At 39.3% G+C, this 22,613-nt stretch overlaps 3 protein-coding genes across 7 annotated transcripts in view; 1 reads left to right on the top strand and 2 right to left on the bottom strand.

The window, feature by feature from the left end:
- Positions 1-143: 143 nt before the first annotated feature.
- poli (polymerase (DNA directed) iota) lies at positions 144-8,724 on the bottom strand. Of its 3 annotated transcripts, XM_085178852.1 has the most exons (11): positions 8,620-8,724; positions 7,644-7,881; positions 7,392-7,529; positions 7,140-7,304; positions 5,893-6,039; positions 5,460-5,696; positions 5,079-5,257; positions 4,394-4,485; positions 4,178-4,311; positions 2,913-3,133; positions 144-1,489 (listed from the first exon to the last, which is right to left on the bottom strand). In XM_085178852.1, the coding sequence occupies exons 2-11, from the start codon at positions 7,723-7,725 to the stop codon at positions 716-718; spliced, it is 2,169 nt and encodes a 722-aa protein (XP_085034978.1). In that variant the 5' UTR covers positions 7,726-7,881; positions 8,620-8,724; the 3' UTR covers positions 144-715. The 3 variants fall into 3 exon arrangements, with proteins under 3 accessions (XP_085034978.1, XP_085034979.1, XP_085034980.1); XM_085178853.1 differs by lacking the exon at positions 8,620-8,724 and having other exon boundaries at positions 7,647-7,944; XM_085178854.1 differs by lacking the exon at positions 8,620-8,724 and having other exon boundaries at positions 145-1,489; positions 7,392-7,511; positions 7,632-7,944.
- On the top strand, positions 7,993-21,422 carry LOC146506394 (uncharacterized). 3 transcript variants are annotated; one of them, XM_085178851.1, is made up of 16 exons: positions 7,993-8,280; positions 8,663-10,068; positions 10,156-10,251; positions 10,952-11,201; positions 11,652-12,007; positions 12,096-12,239; positions 12,340-12,454; positions 13,085-13,156; positions 13,241-13,381; positions 13,510-13,623; positions 13,892-13,965; positions 14,052-14,156; positions 14,389-14,504; positions 14,758-14,896; positions 20,738-20,858; positions 21,061-21,422. In XM_085178851.1, the coding sequence occupies exons 1-16, from the start codon at positions 8,058-8,060 to the stop codon at positions 21,147-21,149; spliced, it is 3,561 nt and encodes a 1,186-aa protein (XP_085034977.1). In that variant the 5' UTR covers positions 7,993-8,057; the 3' UTR covers positions 21,150-21,422. The 3 variants fall into 3 exon arrangements, with proteins under 3 accessions (XP_085034977.1, XP_085034976.1, XP_085034975.1); XM_085178850.1 differs by having other exon boundaries at positions 7,996-8,280; positions 10,949-11,201; positions 13,244-13,381; XM_085178849.1 differs by having other exon boundaries at positions 7,996-8,280; positions 10,949-11,201.
- LOC146506391 (UDP-glucuronosyltransferase 2A2-like) overlaps positions 21,276-22,613 on the bottom strand; it is a 58,230-nt gene continuing 56,892 nt past the window's right edge. The window contains exon 7 of the mRNA XM_085178862.1: positions 21,276-21,950. Within this exon, the coding sequence (XP_085034988.1) occupies positions 21,665-21,950 (286 nt within the window). The 3' untranslated portion in view covers positions 21,276-21,664. The remainder of the gene's footprint in view (positions 21,951-22,613) is intronic.

Here is a 22,613-nt window from a genome sequence, read left to right as displayed (position 1 = left end):
AACCAAAGAAAACACAGGCCTCACGTCTGGAGGCTCAGTGAAGTAATCCCGCTTCTAAAAACAAAGCAGCCTGTAGATGTTTTTAAGTTCTATAAAAGGTTTTATTTCCAAAAAGCAAAACTATGTTACTTATATGTGCCATGGTACAAAAAAAGGAACTGAAATATGTATCTGAGAACTTTAAACATCATTAATTTGCACTGTCAGGTTAATCAGTAAATCAATGTCTGAAGTGAGGCTTTCTGCTTATACTCAGTGCCCATTTTTAAGGCTATAGTTTAGTTATTACATTATTGAGCTTAACTATTGATCATTGATGGACTCAGTTAATTTCCTCCTTTATTGCTGGGCAGGTTCTGTATCTTTTCTGTATATACTTAAACAGTTAAAAGCAGGATTAGAAGCTTAACATACCCCTCCTTTTAAAGTCCCCCTTCCTTTATGTGAACTACCTTCTGATTGGCTGGTGGTTTGACCAAATTTAATATGAACATCTACCATTATAATTTGTTGTATGATAGAAAACATATTTTATACGCACGGTAAAGATATCACACGATATTAGATATCAATTATTTAATGCTTAGGAAAAACAACCTTTCTGACATTCAATGTCAATTTAGGTTATAAATGGCTTTAAAAGAAAAGTTGCTTAGTTTGTTCAACAACCCAACATCAAGAAAACTTTCATTTATCTTCGTGACATAGTTTCTCTCTAACTGGGTTTGAAATACTTGAACAAGTTGTTGGCCTGGCTGCCTTTTCCTGGAGCCTTTCTGTCTTTGGATGTCAAGCTTTTTCCTGGTTTCTTAGATGAGGAAGTCTTCAGAATTGGCTTCTGCTGCTTCCACTCAGACATCAGCTCCCTTTGAACATCCAGTGGAAGCTCAGAAAACACCTTAGGGTCCACATTTCCCGGGAACTCGCAGTCAGATAACCGGGGGAATGACTGACCCCCTTCTTCCATGACTTCTTCTTCTGGGAATGCACTTGTACCTGCCTTCCCCTGGTGATTGACGGTGGTCGCTCTGTTGGAAGAGTTCAACTTGTTTGCAGCATCTTTTGTGTCACTAATACTTTCTGAGTCTGTAAGTGTCTCAGGAAGTTTGCTTTTTGATGTGCTGGGGACATCAGTGCCTGACTGGCTGCTAGAAGTGCTGTACAGGGAGCTCACATAAGCAGGAGATAACAGCTCCTTCTGGATGTCCTCTGGAAGAAGCTTAAACACCTCCGGGTCAACATTGGGAGGCAACCGTGTCACAGCGTTAGCCGTTTCGTCATGGTCGCACCCAGCTGTACTGCAGGATGCATTTCGAGTCTCTTCTACAATGACAGCAGAGTTCTGTTTCCATCTTAACCCGTGTAATGGTGCCTCAGAGCTAGAAGAACTAGAAGAGCTTTGTATGGCGGGTTGTTTATTGTTTTGAGTAATCATGCCATCTGTGCCAAACTGATGATCCATATCAACACCCTGAGAGGAATCGACACACTGGAGAATGAAAGAGGAACAAAAGTGAAGTGAGGAAATTCAGAGTACTAGCACACTCCTTCTAGGAAAGAAAAATCCTGCATTACGTAACTGTGCAGTGTGAAAGAACAGCCTTTCTACTGACCAACATTAATTATTTCTTAAGAACCCTTCTAATACCACTTTGACTTTAATTTAATACCTATTTCATGATTATGATGTTCAAAGTAGAGCCAATATGGCCTTAAATACTTTTTTTTTTTTCAGGACTTCCCGCTGCTAACACAAAGCAGCGTTTTCATGGAGTTTGGGTACATATGAAGTCCACTCAAGTTAAACATGTTTCATTAAAGCCCATCAGCTCAGACCACATGATCTGGATAAATTATGTCTTTAATGACGCAGAACATGAAGCAAAGTTTCAGCTGTCATTACTTATTTAAACACAGTTCACAGTTTTTCTTCGGAATAATAAATTTGGCACCTAACAAAGACGTTTTGTTGCTACCTAAAAAGAAAATCGCAGGGGTTGTAATATTTTAAGTGGGCTTTCATTTCCTCAAGCATGGCCAGAAATAATGTGCGGACCTCTCTTACGTATGGTTACACACACTTATTGCCGCAAGAATATGATGACTAGTTGTGCTTACGTCCATACTTGACCCTGAAAGGCTAATTTTAAGTCTGGAAAAATCCCTGAAGTTGCTCTGGAGTGTTTTTAGAACCCCACAAATATTTGCCCTTAACAGCCAAATAAGAGAGGAAGAGGAGTACTGCCAATGGTGGGAATCAGGAGTACAGTTCAGTAGCATATTTTTAGAACAGGAAATCCAATGATCATCATTACATCAATTTGCCTATAATGATGTGCCATGGTTTCCATGGCTGGCTCAATATCTCTGACCCATCAGAGTATGGACAAAGATCCTCTGGGTGTCTATAACATTAGAATGCTGGCAGTGGATCCTCAGTGATCCAGCTACTGCAGATCGTAGTATTGAAATTGTCGAGTGCAACTCTAATCGCGCTTAGTAATAGGAATGAAACAAAATGATAGATAATTCCTGCCATTCAGACAAAATTAAGAAACTGTACAAATGGTCAAGTCCTAGCTTCTCCTTGTCCCAAAGAAAGGTAAAATTAATTTCTTTGGGCTGTTGAGACAAAATAAGACATATTAAGAGTGACTGATTTGTTGTTTTCATTATGGTTTGACATTTCATAATTAATTAATTCATATACTAATATGATAGAAATCAGATCCAACAGTTTTTTATGAGTGATTCTGAAGGCCTTAGCGGGCAATCCAAAAAATTTCACTTTTATAGGCTACAGTTAAAAGATTTTACTATGTTTTTTATTACAACCCCCTTTCATTTTCCTTTTTATGGAAAAATCAAACTAAGATTATCTAACAGTGTTGACAAGCCACGTTACATTTTACCTGGCACTGCGATAAGACAGCCTGGGATTTTTTGGGAGATGTGCTCTGTGAAAAGAACGATGTTATCGAGCCCTTCCCGGTGACGGCAGCTGCTCTGCTCTGCAGATTACTGAAGCAGACGTTAATGAGGGTGAGGTGGAAGGGGGCGCCGCAGTCCACCATCCTGTAGAAGAGTTTCATGGCCAACGGGAGCAGCTGCATGACAGCATCATCACTGCTGCCTATAGACGCATTAGAGAAAAACTGTTTTAATGGAAAGAGTTTTCCTAACTGAGCTGATTTTAACTGCTTTCATTAACCAACTAATTAACCGATTAATTTAAATTAACGTGATTGAAGACATCACCAGATATTACAAAGGCTCAGTAGATATGGTACATCTAGACTTCTAGTTATAGTCTGACCGGGATGACTAAAGCTTTTTATTATGTTTTCGTTTAGCGAAAAAGCAAGAAATCACTGTAAACCAACTTAAACTCAAAATCAAAAAAGGTTATTTATGCTCTGATTTTGACTTGAGAAATCAACTTTAGCAACTAAAGTCTGCAAGGTTAAGCTCCTTTGTGTCGGGTAAAGGTGCACAGTGAGTGCTTGACATTTTTGTCTGAAACCAGGAATATTCATTTATAGTTAGCCTGAGGGGAAACTGCTGAATGCTGACAAAATCTCAGGGAAAAGGATGTTTCAAAGGCAGAGAGCCAGGACAAATATATTTTTTAAAAAATGTATACATTGTTTAATATTTTGGCTACATTTTATTTTTTGACTCTATTAGAGAAGCTTTGCATGCTTCACAGTTCAAACTAAACCTTATTTTTTCCTCTAAAAGGAGGCGCTTTGTTAAGCAGAAGGAGGAGGAGCCTTCTGTGTGATGACCATTTATAGAGATGACATCATAAAACTCTAAGTGGATGATAAGCAGCTTTTAACAGAGCATTTGGAGCAATCTGAAATCTGAAATGTTGGATCAAAGGGCTCATCTAGAAATGATCTTATTTTGAGGATCTACCATTTAGCAGTACATGTGTGACAGAACATAAGAAAGGGATCTGTAAAACATTTCTGAGAGAAGATTTTTGAAAAAACAAAATTTAATTATTGACAAGGAATAGACAGAGTGGGGAGAACTCTTGCTCTTTAGGCAAATGTGTAAACCACTACAGTGTGGAAGAACCTTTTTCAAAAATTTATATACACAGAAAATTAAAAACCTGATAAAGCCTCTACAAATATCATTCTGAGCTCTCCCTGACACGTGAGCATACCAGAGCTGATCTTCTGTCCAGTGTGGTTGGGGATCGGACACTGCCGGCTCTCCCGACTGAACCACTTGTTGGTCGTTGTGTATTTACGGATTGTGAGCCTGAAGGTTTGAGGCTGCCTGCCGTCTTTGCGCATCCTGCTTTCAAATATAAAACCAAAGGTAAGATTAAGGAAGCCATCCCCCTGTGGTGATTCAGCTTTGAGCTGGTAAAACAGACCTTTCAACCAGACTGCTCAGAAGTTGTTGTGTCTTCTCTGAAACTTCTTTTGTTGAAGACATTTTTTTGAAAGAGTCTTCATCACTGAGAGACTGAAACATAAAGAGGAGAGCAATGCAGCCAAGAAATGTAAAATCGTTTCCCATCAAACATGACTAGAATTAAAGGATTTCTACAGCATATTTACATATTAAAAAGACAGAAATCAATATTATTTATGAACTTCCATTTTTACTCTTCATCTGCTTCCTTAAAGGTCACTTCTGGATTCTTTTTTCTATATTTTAAAACTAAATAACTATGGTTCACTAAACTGAACTGGATTGCTTAAACTCAAAACGCCAAATTAAAACCAAGTCACTGATGTTTTGTTTGAATACTACTAAAACCTATTTATCAGTGAAGTGTTTAAAAACATACAACCTCACACTATATAAGCTGTAGATAGCAGTAATTCATTTCCAATAGTTTCTTATCTTGTAGTACTGCAAGAGTTTCTGCACAGCAAAAATGGGGGCCTGAATAAATGGAGCAAACACCCATTTATTCATAAATCTTTATACTGCAGGCGCTCCCTGCTGATCATCAGAAAAAATGCAGGTTGTAGCTACAAAAAAGAAAAACTCATACAGCTTCCCGACCTTAGCTTACTTAGATACCGGGAATCTCAGATGTCGCATCCTACCTGAGGGGCCCCAGTACAAGTAACAGGTGAGTCATCAACACCGAGGGACAGACTCTTCAAACGCTGAGCAGTGGGACTTCCAAACTCCTTCGCCAGGTCATTCAGAGGACACAGCTGCAGGTCTTTTACGCTGACCAATCCCAGGGCTTGAAGTCTCTTAGCAGTTTGGTGACCCACCCCTGAGAATACAAGATGGCACCACAAAATATATTGTCAGGCATGGATAAAAGCGTCTTTAATTAAAAATGCTCCAAATGTTAAGGACAACAGTGTAACAACTATACTTCATTAAAACTCAATCTCGATGCATATCATGTTATGCATTTCTGTTCGCCTACCTGCCATCTACTGATGATTAACTATCTTTTAGAGCATCTATACCTGGCACTTTGCGGACACTGCTTAGGCAGCCCATGATGTCACTGATGTTTTCTGGGAGCAGAGTGATTTGCTGGTTGGGTTTGAAGGTGCCTGAAACCAGTTTGGCTAGCAGCTTGTTTGTGGCGATGCCAGCACAGCCGGTCAGGCCCAGTTTGCTGTGGACGGCTTCTCTGAGCTCTGCTGCAATGTGTGAACCTAAAGCCAACCTTGGGTAGTTACTGGCTTTAACATCTGCACCTGAACAGGAAGGGGAAAAACTGTGGGTATGAGCACACGTGATACAGTTTAGGATCTGCAGGTGAGCTGTTCATGAAGAACGAAACTGAAAGCACTATGCAAATATCTCACGAGTTTGAGCTATTTTTACAAGCCATTTCCCAGTTTCAGTGGGCCAGATGTACATCTACACTTGAGAAGCACAAATGTGACTTACTTGGATGATTGTAGACGTGTCCTTTAAAGGAAAAGTCTTCAGACTTCACTATCTGTGCAAGCCTTTGTTCTACCATCTCAGTGACGTCCATGAAGTTTTCATCAAATCCAAGCCTTTCCACGAGAGGACAATAAGACATCAGCAGCTCTGGATGGCAAACAAGAAAAGGTAAATATATACAAACGGTTATCAGATGAAAACATCAATTCCATTTACTCCATTAAGTTTCTAATAACCAACAAGGAACACCAGTAGGGTGGTGAACCAAACAGTGGGTTAAAAACTGTTTACATTCTTGAGGAAAACAATTGCTGAAATGTAGGAATTAGAGATTTTAGCAGTTGAGTCAAAAAGGGTTGTTTTTATTATGAATTGTGGAATTTAAAAGTTGCCCAAATCATGATTTTCTTTAAGAGACCGACTCCAAAATTTGATATCTTGTTGCTTTAAGCAGCTCACTATTTAATTTGCTTGCTACAAGCTGAAAATAAATCCATGTCATAGAAACAAACACTAGTCACCGGAGAAAAACGGCATCCCAGATAAACTTTAAGGGTCACATCACCATCTGGCATAAATGGCTAGTCAAAAGAAGTTACAGCAAGGCCCTCTTGTTACCCACATCTCTCAGTCATGTGAAAGGTTTTTATAGGACTGCAAATCAAATGCAGCTGATTATTTTTTCATCACTAAGTGGTGATAAAAAGCATTCAGCACAAATCAAGGATGACTATTTTTTCCAAAGCCAAAGTGGAAATATTTGGCTGTAAATCACAGAAACACCATATTAGCACAAACACCTTATACCAGCTGTCAAGCATGGTGCTAATCTGGGCTTGTTTTGCAGCCACAGAACCTCGACATCTTGGAGTCACTGAGCTGACCACAAACATCTCTGTATACCAAAGTATTTTAGAGTAAAATATAGCATACACAGCAAAATACAGCAAAAGCCTGGCTAAAACTGGGTTATCAACATCATAATAATTCCAAGCACAAATCTACAGCAGAATGGCTGAAAAAGAAAAGAATTAAGATGCTGCAGTGGACCAAAGTCCAACCTGATTGCTATGGTGCGACTTTAATCTCCATGTTTAGCCTGACTTTCCAAGCTTCTTTTTTTGCAGCAACTACAATTTCATTTTCTCAGAGTGCACTTTATTGTCATAGTGCACACTACGACAAAAATTACTTTATTTACTACAGAGCACTATTTTCACGTCACACTGGTGTGATGCACTGCTTACCTGTCATTTTATATGACATCTCTCTGTAGTGTGTGAGGTCTTCTCCTTTAACCAGCACCAGGTCAGGACATTTCTCCTTAGCATCAGTCACAGACATCAGCTTGTTGACACCCCTCTCCCTTGCCACATAGTTACAGGTGACTATGATGTACTTCTGCTGTATACCTGATGATATGAGAGTCATTTGGAAGCTTTGGCACAAATGTTTTTTACACCTTTTTCTTTTGCAGCTTTTATAGCATGCAAGTTTACCTAACGGGACTTCTCTCAGTGCAGGGTTTCGGATCATTTCCACCTGAGCATAGAAGCAGTCCAGGTCAAAATGCAAAATGACTTTGTGTGCAGGTACTGGCGTTTTACTGATGCTTGGTCCTGAAACACACATTGTATGTACAACAGTTACCATATCTCGAACTCTGAAAGTCATATGAAAGCAAAGAGCAACTGTCAGATTTCAGTTTCAGACTGCCTAGCTTAAGTTTCCAAGTTTACCTGAAGCAGCAGGAGCAGGGGGGCTATGTGTCGATGAATCCACGAAACTGTTCCTCCACTCGTTTTCATCCTCCTCATCCTCGCTGTTTTCCATCTCAAAGCTCGTAAATGTAATAAATTTTGCTGAAATATAAACTGCTACAACTACTGCTGCCGTTGTTGTCGTAATAGTTCTTTCATTGTAGGTCCCAATTCAGTTACGTTCAACGTTGCCATCTCTCGACATGGAGGGGTTACTGCAACGCAGCAACTACCAAAAAAAATGTTTCTATAAATGCATTTTTTTTAAATTTACAAACACAATAAATAAAATCTAATTTTTAAATGTTACGGGATACTGTGTTATTTTAAGGTATTAAAATTAGTTTTTCAACAGTCGTCACGCGACCTGACCAGAACATATATAAACGAGGCTGACGTCACCTGATGTCGGAGGCTCCAACTGCTAACGTCCGTTTGTTAATTATAAAAAAAAAAAAGTACGGAAAGTGGCTAATGTTTCCTTCCTCGGGCTTTTTTGCTGATATAAACTGTCCCTTCTCACAACATGGGCGTTGTGAGCGGCCTCACTGTTTATACAAACATCCTACAAAGCAGGCGCGGGACTGGTTTGCTGTCTCATTTGAATCATCCAAAGTGGACTTCACAGGTCAGTGCTTCAACTATGCCAACTGACTTCGAACAGCTTGTGCATTAGCTTGCCATTTTACCTGTTAAAAAGGTTTAATTGTTTAAGAAAAACCCCACAAACCCTAGGAATTATAAGAAGCTTTTAAATCGATTAAAAGGGTTTTAACGTTACAGGTGTAACATAAAAATTAAGCACATTATTGTAACTGCAGGTAAGGACAAGTGTTTTCTTAAAAAAAAAAAAACTTCTACCTTGTGTTCTTTAAAAGTTCTATTTTGTCACTAAAGGGGCACGATAGGATCTTCACACATCAAATAGCACAAAAACTAAACGGCAAATTATCAAGCTGTCACTTACATTTAAGTAAATACTTATCCTGTTTCATGTTCACGTTGAACAGAAGAACAGAGGCCTTATACAGGCTGTGGAGATGACTGCCTTCATGAGCTGGAGCGGATCAACAAGGAGATTGAATCTGTACGGCATGAGGTGGAGCAAGAGCGGATGCGACTGTCACGTTACCAGACTGTACAAGCAGACCGCATAAACAACACGCCTGCTTCCAAGCGTGAGTCTGGGAGTAAAACTATAGACAGAAAAACTTATGGGCCATCGTCACGCACAGATTTTACTAAAGCACACCAGCGAGGAAAGAAGTATGTGGTTGACAACTCAAAACCGAGGACTGATTTGGAGTATGACCCACTGTCCAACTTTTCTGCAGACTTGCTCTCTTTCAGCTCATTGACAAAGGACCAGAAGTTGAAAAGTAGACAAGTAAAAGACAAAAGTCTGGAAAACACTGCTCCGTGTATTGATAAAGAACCATTTGTGTATCAGGCTCCGATTTCCCGATCACCATCTCCGGAGCCACTTGATGTTTCTTCTGAAGGTGAAGACCTAATTATTGATGTTCCTCCTTCTCCTGACAAAACGGGTCAGAGAACTGCTAAGTCTGTAGCAGGTAAATCCTCTCAGGTGACAGCAGTGGAGGTAACGGAGGAAAAAAAAGAGCCTAATTTACCTGATTCTCCATCACGACACTATAAAATACCTCTGTCTTCATCAGATTCAAATAAAACTCATCATTATGTTGAAAACAGTCAAGATTTACTAACTATACGTGCTGACAAAGAGTCTGAAGATCTAAAAAATGGTGGCAATGTAGTGGACTTAACAGGAAGTCCAGAAGACCTTGTAAATGAATGTCAAAAAATTACTAAATCAGTATTAGAGAAGATCCCCGAACAACAAGATCACAACCTGAACAATCCTCAGTGTGACCTGCCCAGTATCTTTGAGAAAATGAATCAGCAGGAGACACCCAGGAATTTACTTTTTTGTAAATCTCCAGCCTCTAACTCATCACGCAGGCAAGTGCCTCAGGACAGAGTTCAAAGTCACAGCTGTTCTGAAAAAAGTACACCCTCAGCAGTGATAGGAAACCAGAAAAAGTCAAGCAAAATGTCAGGACAGACACAGGGAATAGCTACTGACGGTCCTAACTTGCCTCTAGAGCAAGCAGAACAAGGGTCGGAGAACGGCGAGTTTGAGGGTCGGCATGTTTTGTCAACTTCTGTCAGCTCACAACTCGGAGCCGAACCGTGTTCTGAGCAGAATTTGGTGACGGTAAATACTGAAGAGATCATATTAATCAACTCCAGCTCTGAGGAGGAGGAGGAGGAGGAAGGGCTCAACCATTCAGGAATGGAGCTCTCAGACAGCGACCCAATGGAGGAATGCTACAGGATCTTCATGGAGGCAAACAATGAGGAAAAAGGAACTGAAGAGACTCCTGGTGCACATGTAAGTAGCCTGTAGAGACTGCAAATTCATTATGAAGAAATTCTTTTGAGAATGTAAAGATTTTTTCTCTCCCCTCGTATTTCTTAGTTAGGGGCTGTGGATGCAGAGAAGATGGAGGTAAATGTCACATCCAAGGGATTACCAGGAAGGAAAAGAGTGGCTCATGAAGCCAAACAAACAGAGGTACGTACAGTCCAGTCTCATAGCAAAATGTGTGTTTAAAGACAGGAGATGTCCTTTTTTAAAATCCAAAACACTGTTTTTAGTGCCTAAACAGTATTTTAATACCCAAGCCTAACCTAGTAGTTTGTAATAATGATAACAAATTTTAATTGAATAACGTATTAAAAATAATATGACAAATGTGGAGAAAAAAAAATCTCTATGCTTGGCAGATGAACGGTCACACTCAGGAACATTAAAAAGTAGGGTTGGCCAGTTATGTCCATAATGACGTGGCCTTTTTTTTTTTAAGATCTGTTGTGACATGATGTAAGTCGGCGGTCCCCAACCCCCAGGCCTCGGACCGGTCCGTGAGTCGTTTGGTACCGGGCCGCGAGAGTTGAGGCTCAGGTGTGAAATGTATGGTTTTTATCGGTTTTCAGCGTTATTTTGTTATCGTTTTTATCGTTAACTTGGTTTTCCTGGGTCTTTTCACGTGTGTTATAAATAAATCTTCTTTTTTTCGGTACCTGTACTAGTTTTATTTTGTTGTATTTATCCGCGACACCTTAAAGGCTGGTCCGTGAAAATATTGTCGGGCATAAACCGGTCCGTGGCGCAAAAAAGGTTGGGGACCGCCGATGTAAGTTGACTAATCTTTACCCAGGATTGCATAATCAAAGTTAAGCATGTGTTTTGAATGACCTCCTCTGTGCAGCAGCCAGTAGCTAAGAGCAGGCCTCAGCCGCAGGTTTTGGTTCCACTCTGTGAGCCAATAACTTCAGGATTTGGCTCTAGACCCTCTGTCAGTTCCAAAACCCAGCAGGTTCAGCAGAGAGCCTCCACTCTGACTGCTTCAGTTAAAGGTGGGCAGGCTTTTGTTTCCTCCACCTCTCAGAAGAAACCAGAGACCCAGTTTACACCTTCTGTTTTAACTCAAAACCCTGCAACCCTCCAGCCTGTGCGCAATGGTAAGTATCTGTTGGCAGTAGTAGTGATGATTGTTTAGTTCTTAGACACATTAAGAATAAAAAATGCAAGAGCATGATAACGTGTAAATGAGATTAGATTAGATTCGGATTACTGTCATTGAGATAGTATAACTCAAAAGATGAAATGCAGTTTGGCATCTAATCTGAAGTGCAAAGAATGTAGGTACATATGTATATACAATAATGTATACAAAAACCATTCCAATAAACAAATGAAAGCACTTCATTTAAATTGTATTTGTGTTTGATATAGAAAGTTTTATCACTAAAGCATACTTGTATTGCTCTGTGTAGCTCTATCATCCTTTCCCAAACTTCTGTGCAAGTTGTGTATTTGTTTTAATTATTGGCACAGTACAAGTAAACCATGTCTAGTATGAGTATGCTCTTACTAGCTTTTCCTCAGTACACATTTTTTCTGTTCCATAGCTTTTGTGAACTATATACCTTTGGGACCAGCTGTTATTGAAGTGGGCAACAGCTTGCATTTGATCCTTCCAGACGGTGCCTTCCCTGTGCCCATTTCTTCCAATTCCAATCCAGTTACGCCAGTTTTAACTCCAATAAATCAGGTTCACACAAGGGCCCTTGCTATCAAACAAGCATACCATCCACATGCAGTTACTCCTATGCATCCTATGCAGCGATGCCGCCTGGCAGCACCAGTGCTCATTCCTGCTGTTGCACGCAAACCTTTACTAAACTCTACTTTTACATCTGCATCTTTACGTTCAAGTTCAACTATTTCTACTGTTCCTCAAAATTCTGGTCAAGCTTCTGCAAAGGTAACAACTTCAACTAAACCTGGATCGTCAGTACAAGTTAGAAATGCTTAACCCACTTAATAAATATTAAGTGGTTCTGTCCCCACAGCCGTTGCCTGCTAAACGAAAACTGAAGCAGCAGTGTGAGGCTGCCAAAGACAAAGTGCCCCATGATGTCAGACAGCGGTATGTCAACATGTTTACGGAGGAGTTCCTCAAAACGACACCCAATGTTAATGATGCCTTTGAAAAGGTGAGCATATGTCACAATCTCCTCAGTAACAAACCCTAGTGTGGAAAGAGAGAGACATATGTATGTATTTATTTTTTTTCTCTGATCTTTCTGTTGATAGGCTCTTGCTGAAGAGAAGACCGTGTACAATCGGAGTGTGAACAAGCTCAAGTATATGAGTGTTGCAGTGAATGCACTCAAGAGGCTGAAGAGTCAAAGCACTGTTGCTGCTAAAGGTGAGCACTTCATGGAAAAAGCTGTAGGAAATTACCTGTTTGTAAAATATCTCCAGAATCTCTGTAGATGTTGGGCATACAATTCATTCACTGTACAATTATTGTACTTTTTGTTCACCGAATTACATAAAATAGTCAAAATGTTCAACTCATTGATAATTCATTCAGTGTTACAGACTTTTTGGGATAATTTATTTAAATTCTTATTCAGGGCTTTAAATAAGGAAATTCCCTGTTGCTTTCTAACTGTACTTGTTTAGAGCAGATGGACCGACATCTCCCCATTCACAGTACTAGCAAGAAAAATTATACTACACTTCTGAAATCTAAAAATACTTGAAACATTTGATAGGTGGCCTCGGAATAAGGACATGTACTACCAGGGGGACTGGATACAGTACCTCAAGCAGGGTCTTTCAGAAATCAATTACCTATCTGATTAGAGTGTTAAAAGGGATGAATGGGCTACTAGATAAACCACATTATAATTGGTATGAATATCTCGTAATTGTAATTTTGTGCTTATTGTTTTTGATATATCTTGAGTTTTTTTGACTTAAAAAAAGAGAATAATAATAAACAGATGTTTTGATCTGGTATATAACGGACATTTAAATATTTGTTTTGCAGATGAAAACAAAGTCTACAGTCAAAAACTGAAAGGGAACATACCTCTTAACCCAACAAAGTTTAAAGGAAATTGTGAGCATTAGTTTCCTTTGTACAAATATAGACTTTATAATTATTAAATATTTTGACAGTTTATGAGTGTTTTTATTATTCCAGCAGATGACATGGCATTGTATGAGAGTCTGAAGGATTATATTTTGACTGATGAAAAGCTAATTGAGAGTAACTATCCCGTTCAACACCCAGAGAAACGTGGTTCTGCAGTTCTTTTTGCTGAAAAGAAAGTTAATGCAGATGGTAAGTGGAAATATCCAACCATGCTCCCCGGTATTCCTATATTATTTCACTAGAGGGCGTGCTTAAGTAAAGTATTTGGACTCCGGGTTGGTTCTCTCTGTTAAGTGTTGTTTTTTATTTGTTAAAAGCACTGAAGAGGATCTGCTGTCGCTGTGGTGCTACATACTCTGTGAGCCAAAGTGGCAAACACATTCGCAAGGAGGAATGCAACTACCATTATGGGAAAGGAGTTGAGAATAGAGGTTAGAAACCATTACCAGGTTATTCTTGACTATTTTATAAAATATTTTGACTGGTGTCTTTTCACCATCTAAATGTTAAATCTATATAAACATGCTTGAAGGTGCGCACTGTCCTAGTAGACCAACTTTTTAGGAGCACCATACTGATACTAGTTCAAAGCTCTCCTTTTGTAAGCAGCAGCCTCAAAGCAACCTGAAGACTTGAGGGCTGTGCAGTAACAGTTTTTAAGCATTGGTACATTTTTAAAACTTTAATAAAATTTTCCAGTGCCCGGTGGAGTGGAAACTCGCTACAGCTGCTGTCAGGGAGTCATGGGAGCCCCTGGATGTCAAGTGTTTAAGGTAAAAAGTGGAAGGAAAAAAAGTCCTCAGAGTTAAAGGAATTCTTGTCAAATATTTCATATGTACCAATTTGTTTTGTCAACCAGTTACATGTCCATGATGCCCTCAGCCTGGATGGGTTTGTGTCTACCATCTCCCAGGGTCCCTCAGATAGGAGCTGTCCTGGTGTCTATTCCTTGGATTGTGAAATGGTGATGTTGGATTTGGGGATTTACATGTGGCTTTATTAAAATGTGCAGTTAAATAGATAGTTTTATAAGCTACACTAACAGAATAAACAGCCTCACCTCACTATATACTCTACCTTTAACTCTTGTGCCCATGGGCTTTATGTCAGAACTTGTTGGTGTGGAAAAAGATTTCTGAAGTTTGATTTTTGTTTTTAATCAGTTTGCAATGAAAACACATGTTTGCCTTTTGTAGTGCTACACCGTTCATGGTTTGGAGTTATCCAGAGTGACAGTGGTCAACTCGAGTCTGGAAGTTGTATACGACACCTTTGTTAAACCTGAAAATGAGGTCATTGACTATAATACCAGGTAATGTGATAATATATCTCTGTGCACTACATAAACTATACGAACTCGCTCTGTTATTACAGAAGTGTGGCAGCAGTCTGAAAATTGTTCTGTATAATGGAAATTTAGTCAATGCTAAGTTCAAGGTTTAGCCATTATTTCAAAGATGGGAAAGATTTTTTGCTTTACGACACATATGATGAGGATGATGGAATGAAGCTAACAAGACCAGTGCAGCTGTGCTGAGAGCCCGTGTGACACCTTACTTGTCCAGATTTTCAGGTGTTAGTGAGGAAGATGTGAAGGGTCACCATGCTTCTCTAAGAGATGTCCAGGAGACCTTGTTGAGCTTCATAAATGCTGACACCATTCTGGTTGGACACTGCCTGGAAACAGACCTCTGTTTACTCAAGGTGATTTCTTGACTTCCCTTTTCACACATTCTTGTTTATTTTTATTTTTTTAAGTGCACAGCGTATTCCACATTTTACAGCTGCAGTCCTTATAGTTATTTATATAGCACATTTAATTACAACAGAAACGTTGACTAAAGTCCTGTACAAGAATACAAAATGCCTAGTAAAATAACTGATAATATTGATACCAAACATCAAATATGAATGAACAAATAACTCACATTTGTATTTACTGGCTTTTAATACAGCATGAGTTTTAAGATAAGATTGACAGTAGGAGCCTGTCTGATGTGTAGGGGTAAATTATTCCACAGCTCAGGCGCTACGACTGCAAATGCTCAATACCTCTATGAACCAGCCTCGACCTTGGTATGGCTAAAAGCAAAAGATCACTTGAGCCTAAGAGATCTAAAGGGTGCAGAAGGCTGCAAGAGGTCAGACAAATACCCGGGAGCCTGTCCATTCAGGGCTTTGTAAGTCAACAATAAAAAAAATCAAATTCTTTTTAAAATCAATTCTGAAGTGGACAGGGAGCCAATGAAGAGAGGCAAGTACCGGGGAAATATGTTCACGTCTTTTAGTGCATGAGCTGCACCATTCTGGACCAACTGCAGTCTTGCCAGGCAGGTCTGGCTAACTCCAGCTTATAAGGAGTTAGAATAGTCCAGCTGGGATGTAATAAAAGCATGAATTGCCCGTTCAAAGCTTTTAAAACATAAAAGTGATCTCACCTTAGATAAAAGCCTCAGTTTGAAGAAAGACTGCTGTACAACTGAGCTAATCTGTTTTTCAAAGGTGAAATTGCTGTCAAATATAAGCCCAAATTTTTGGCATGCGATTTGATAAAAGGGATTGCCACTTGGTCCAAATATTATCATTTCGGTTTTGTTCTCATTGAAGTTAAGAAAGTTAGAGGCCATCCAGGATTTAACTTCACCGAGACACTGATGTAATGGTTCTAGTGAGTTCATTGAGGGTTCATCTGGATATCTTTTTATGTTTTAAACCAGAACCATGGGAGAAGTTTGTAAAACAAAGTACAACACATCTGATTGGTTGTGAACATACGATTTGAGACCTTTTGTTTGTTGTTACCCTAGTCTTTAAAATGTTATGTTTTCTATTCATCATATACTCAGTTTTGCAGCTTATACAAATTCACAGCAACTGGTATTGAGAGAATCTCAATTAGATTCCCCTTTGTGCAGCACATGGGGACCGCAAGGACTCCTTTTTATCTCTTTAGATTAATCAATGAAAGATTTTTAGAACACTTATTAAATGAACAACTCTGTAACTAACTTCATAAGGCATTTTTTTTTACCACCCAGGCTGTTTTATAAAAATAAAAAAGTGATGGGGTATTTTCAACACCCTGCTGGACAGGCAGCGTGGACACAGTTTGTGAATTGAGTAATTCGAGATTGAGGCAACGTAGGAGTTTGAAATTGATACCCTAGGTGTAGCTATAAAAAATCTGAATGTTTGAATCCCAGTGACCTTAACATCAGATTTTCTGAAAATCTTGTAAATGTTATAAATCAAGAAAGAAGTCCCCTACGATTTTCAAATACATACATAGGTGAATTTGTTAATGATATTTTAAGACTTTGAAACCCCGTGGCCTCAACATTAAGGTCAGAGGTCAGCTATTATGAAAAGACCTAGGATTTTCAAGTTTTTAGAAAATGTTACCTTTACAACCTTCCGAGCTATTTGATTGGATAAGATGCTATACACTACTGGGTGTTCTTTTTATAAAAAAAAAAAAACCTATTGGTTTTACAACACTATAATTTCAGGGGGGGTTTTTTTGGTTGTTTTTTTTAATTGACAATTATGCAGTTTAATGTCTCATTGCCGTCTGAAATGAAAGCATAATAGAAACAAACAATTGGAGTCAAAAAAGAAATCAAGGAATAAATTATTAGACCCAAATGTATTCTAAACTCATCAAAGTAGCCACTTTTGGGAGATATAACAGCTAAACACACCCATTGCGTTCTTTCTAGAGATGGACCGATCCGATATTACGTATCGGTACCTAAATTACTGGATCGGAGAGAAATAAAAAATGTAATCCGATCCATTAAATATCACAAAAGCACCTCAGAAAACTTGCGACATGGTGTAACTCGTCGGAGCAGTATGCGTCACGTGATAGAGCGGCTGTGGCGTGCGAGACCTGTCTGTGGTCTGGTTGAGCATTTGGAGCCTCGCTACCAAACCGGCATTTCATCTCTGAGAAAGTTATCCCAGAGAGAAGTAAAGCAAGTGTGTAAGTTCATCTCTGGATGTTTGTAAAGCATTCCCACGTTAAGCTTAACCGATATATGGAGCGACTGCCTCTCTTCAAAGATGAAACTGATCAATGATCAGCTTATCGGCTTTTCTGTCGCGAGTTCGTCTCTCTTGTAAGTTTATCGCCCACTTTGTACCAGAAAGAGGAAACCAGCACCAGGATCCTTTTCTACTGTGCAGGGACGGGTCTAACAAAGTTTAGCCGGGGGGCCAGGTAGGGCATTAACAGGGAAAGGGGGGGCACAAAGAAATACTTTTCTTTCTTATTATCATTTAAAATGTCTTGCTTTAATAAATAATTATCTGAATCTTACAACCAAAGTTTTAATCTGATGTAAAATGTATAGAAGTCCATTACTGTATATAGTAACTAATAAGTCTAATATACCCTAGTAAGCTAGTACTTTTTCCTTCAGGAATGTACCATCTGTGCAGTCTGCAATTCAGTTGAAGAAAGATGTTGAAGCTAATTAATTATTGTGGAAAAATAATTGATTTCTGAGCTTTTTTAATTTTTATTTTTTTATGCGTGCGTTAAATTAAAGTTGATTATGTCGATTAAGCATCACGAGACGGAGGGTGCTTAATATTTCTGAGTACTCTTTAAAATATCAGAATAGGGAGGTTGGTGCAGGTTTAAGTGTATTAGATTGATCAGTCTTGCTGAACTATGAAATATTTTGGGTGCAGTGTATTTTTTGCATACAGGTTTAACAAAATAGCTTTAGTTAAAACTTGAGTATGAACTTATACAAAATGCAGCAAGATATTAAAAAAAATAGTTTTATTGATTAAGAAATACACTATCGGATTCGTATCAGCAGATATTCAAATTTATGATATCGGTATCGGACAAAAAAAAAAAAGTGGTATCGTCCCATAAATGTGTGGCACTTGTAGGTTGCTTTGCTTTCACCCTTTTGTCCAGTTCAACCCAAACCAGCTTGATGGGGTTTAAGTCTGGAAGCTGTGCTGGCCACTCCATGTTTTCAAGCTTACAACCTTGTTCGTTCTCCTGAGGTACTTCTAGCGTAGCTTGGAACTATGTTTTGGGTCATTATCTTGCTGTAGGATGAACCCCTGACCAACTAGGCGCATACCAGACGGTACTGCATGGTGCTGCAGAATGCTGTGGTAGCTGTTTTGGTTCTGGGTGCAAAACAGTCCCAGACCTTCACACTTCCTCCTCCATGTTTGACAGTTGATGCCACCACTGTGGAACGATCCTTGCACCTACTCTATGGTGTACAAAGATCCTGTGTGATGAAGCCAAGATTTCAAATCCATTTTCATCAATCCATTATACTTCCAGTCTTCAGTAGTCCAATGGCGGTGTTTCATGGCCCAGCCAAGCCTCTTTGTCTTATTCTGAAATCTCAGCAATGGCTTTCTTGCTGCAATTGGTCCTGTCAAACGTGCAGCTTGAAGTCTTCTCTTCACAGTTGTAACTGAGACTTAATTACTACGACCACTATTAAGCTGTGTTTGAAGCTGATGTCCTTTGAGCATCCAATCAGCTGTTAACACTCAGAAACCTGTCCTCTGATTCAGTTGTGGCTTTGGGTCTGCTAGACCTCTTTCTGCCAGTTTTCTCCAGTTTCTGAGTGCCTTTTGATGGTAAAGGAAACTGTACGCACTGACATTTTGACTTTCCTTGCAACTTCTCTGTAGAAAAAACCTACATTTTTAAGTGTTATGATGGTCTGTCCCTCTTCCATTGTTAATTGCCTTTTTCTCACCATTTTTGTAGAAACACAGTACTTTCTGCAGCACAAAACTGTTCAGCTGATGCTCACGAGGGTATGGTATCACAGTGTGTTCCAACACTGCTTTTATGCAGACAGGATAGTTGTAACTAATCCAGAAAAGTTGGAACACCTCCAGCTTTCAAGGCCTGATCAACCTCCACTGCTGTAGAACAGCTTTAAATTATTAACCCATTTTATGTTCCCTGAAAAAGGCCTTTTTGTATAATTCTGAAATGGACATTATTTTTCTGTTTTGGGAAACCTTTCTTCCTTTTTTTTTTTTTTTTTTTAAACCTTTGGCAGTTCAACACTTTGTACCATTTCAACCTGTTCATAGGACTTGAACAACATAAATTGCAGTAAATAACAGGGAAATTTGGGTGTTCTAAACTTTTGACCGGTAATGTATTTCAAACACATAATTGACAGAGACCAACAGATATTGAACCAAATCATGGTCTGGTTGTCTTGTATACCCTAGATTTAATTTTTTGTATGACATTTGGACAAAAGGGTCAAAATGTCATACAGTAATCTCACTTAATTTCTCTCAGATGTCCTCCAAAAGTATTTTATTTTGACCATCTTAATTGCACTATAGTGGTCCCTCGTTTATCGCGGCAATTACATTATAGGTGAAATCTGCGAAGTAGCCAACTCTATAACTTATTATAGATGTTTTAAGGCTGTAAAACCCCTCAGTACACACTTTTCTTAGACAGGCATGAACATTTCCACTTTTTCCTCTTGTTTAAACACTCTCAAACTTAAAACCTTTGTAGAAAAATAAGTCCAGTATTAAAGAATGAAACCAAAGGCCCTTGCAGGTGCCTTTGACAGTGCAAAACGTTTCATTGACATTATGTTTAAGTTTTCTCCCCAACAAACAACAAAGTACAGCACTTTAGTCACACTGGTAGAAATTGAAGATTTATGTAAATTTGACAAGCTGAACGCATTCTCTACTGGACAGCAGACACGGCACGGGATTGACAGTTGTCTACAGCCAATCAAAAAGCCCGCAAAATTGCACACAAAATCTGCAAAACTGCAGAAGGTGAACCCCGTTATAGCAAGGGACCACTGTATTTCTAATTACCCAAACCAAATTTTTATCTAAAGTTTTCACCACCAGGTGGCAGCACATTACTAGAAAGTCTTAATGTAATGTAGCTACCACCCCCTCTCTTCAAGTAGGAAAAAAGTCACCATTTACCCTGACTTAAGCAAATCACATACAGGAATTGTTTTTGTATGAAAAGTTTCTCACAAAAAGCTACCTTAGCAAACATATATGAACTGGTAGAAACAGGAAGCAGTCTCATTAACAAAAAAAAAAAAACCCTATAAAGCTGCTCTGAAAGCTGCTCCAGTGTTATTTTCTCCTGAACTGAGCATGGTGTTGTACTGGGAGGATCTAGTGGTGATGACGGGGCCACCATCAAGGTGTTTCATCCACTGTTTGCTATCCCTTTGGCAGTACTAGAAGGCCAGTACTTCCTCTGACTCTCCATTATGTTTCCTACACCTTTCAGGGCGGAGAGCATGCTACATTGAGTCACTGCACCATTTTATGGCACAAAGTGGTATTACATGAAAGTACTGCTGGGTCCTATTTCAGCTTCAGCTTATATATCCTCTTTAAGTCTTTGGGCAGTAAGATTCACTGGTTACTTCTCCAGATTTTGTTCATATTCTGCAGCTATAGTTTATGTTGAAAGTAAAACAGAGTAATTTATCAAGTTTGAACCAATAAGAAAAGCTTGAGATATCTTCCTGTTTACTGCAGCTGCTCCACGGGATGGTGGTGGATACATCGGTAGTCTTTCCCCACCGCCTGGGCCCCCCTCACAAACTGACCCTCAACAAGCTCACAGCTGAATACCTCAGAAGGATCATTCAAGAGAGTGGTGGGTTACCACTATGCAAATGGTTTATCTGTTACTATAATATCATTACATTCCAAATAAAGATGACTTATTAATATGACTTATTATAACATTAAATGCCAGAGACTCATGCAGCAGATATCAGATTTATTGCTGAAGATATTGACTTCAGTTGCATTAAAAAAATTTTAAAGCTTTTTTTTTTTTTTTTCTCCCCCCTTAGTTTGTGGCCATGACACTGCAGAAGATGCTACTGCCTGTATGGAGCTGATGCTGTGGAAAGTCAAAGAAGATGGAAAATTGAAAAAATGATGGAAATAAAATTATTCCTGTACACTTCATGTGGGGGGAGGGGGAACAAATACTAGCTGTGACTCAAATGTATTATTTTGTGTAAATCTCGTTCAGGACACGGAGGGCAGTTTGTTTTTTGTTAGTGTGATTTATGTTAATGAGTTCTGTATGTAAAATTTCAATTTGGAGCCCATCTTCCATATTTGTATAAATGTTGACCACATGTAGTGCCAAGAGGACCCACAGTGGTGACTTTTCATGAGTAGTACTCAAGTAAAGGCATAGAATGAATTTTGTGTTTTCCTTTCTTAAAAAAGCAAAACTCAACAGCCAATCAGCATTCTGTTTTTAATGTGAGATTAACTTCAGGTACACCTCTGCAAATCATTACACCTGTCTTCAGTTAAAGTAATCAGTGGTGATGCATAAGGTGATGCAAAAAGTTGATGGGAAACTCAACATACATGAAAGAAAGTCTCATGTAGGTAACAAATATTGCCCCGGCACAACACTCTCAGCACTTTTTTCAATTGTTATTCAGCCTTCCTTTTTGTCTTTCCTCTCCTGACACAGCACTTGTGCAAACAGAAACTGCAGGTCTTGATGAAGATGAATATGAGGAGTAGAACTATAGTGAGGATGAAGCCCAGGACATCCAGGCTGTGATACTGGTACCAGGGGAGCTCATGGGCCTGGACCCTGAAGTGCTTGGCCCCTTTGTTTCTCAGTGTGAACTCGATCCAGAATACTGCCTCTTCCAGAGCACTCATGGGTCTGTCGTGGTGGATGCTGGACAACCGCATAACATTTTCTTTGTACCTGTGAATGTGTATATAAATGAGAAAAAGAATTGTAAAAATAATTATCATTCATTATGGGGCGATCGTGGCTCAAGAGTTGGGCGTTCGCCTAATAATTTGAAGGTTGCCGGTTCGAGCCCCGGCTCGGACAGTCTCGGTCGTTGTGTCCTTGGGCAAGACACTTCACCCGTTGCTTACTGGTGGTGCCAGTGTTCGGCAGCCTCGCCTCTGTACAATGTAGCTTGCCATCACCAGTGTGTGAATGGGTGGGTGACTGAATGTGTAAGGCGCTTTAGGGTCCTTAGGGACTAGTAAAGCACTATACAAATACAGGCCATTTATCATTTCTTTGCTTTTTCATTAATGAAAAAGCCATAAAACTCTAGAAATTTGTATACAGAGGTCATTAAAGTTTTTCTCTCGCCCCACCCGGTAGCAGCAGATGGCCGCCCCTCCCTGGACCTGGTTCTGCCGGAGGTTTCTTCCTGTTAAAAGGGAGTTTTTCCTTCCCACTGTCGCCAAAGTGCTTGCTCATAGGGGGTCATATGATTGTTGTTTTTTTCTCTGTATCTATTATTGTACGATCTATTGTGCAATATATACTGCTGTTGTGACTTGGCGCTATATAAATAAAATTGAATTGAAAGTTCAGCTCAGCAGGGCTTTCTTGTGTTAGCTGGCT

The sequence above is a fragment of the Neolamprologus multifasciatus genome, chromosome 12, assembly GCF_963576455.1.
Source record: "Neolamprologus multifasciatus chromosome 12, fNeoMul1.2, whole genome shotgun sequence".
In the NCBI taxonomy this organism is placed as follows: domain Eukaryota; kingdom Metazoa; phylum Chordata; class Actinopteri; order Cichliformes; family Cichlidae; genus Neolamprologus; species Neolamprologus multifasciatus.
Note: the sequence above shows the minus strand (reverse complement) of the source record. Positions and strands in the feature narration are given on the sequence as shown.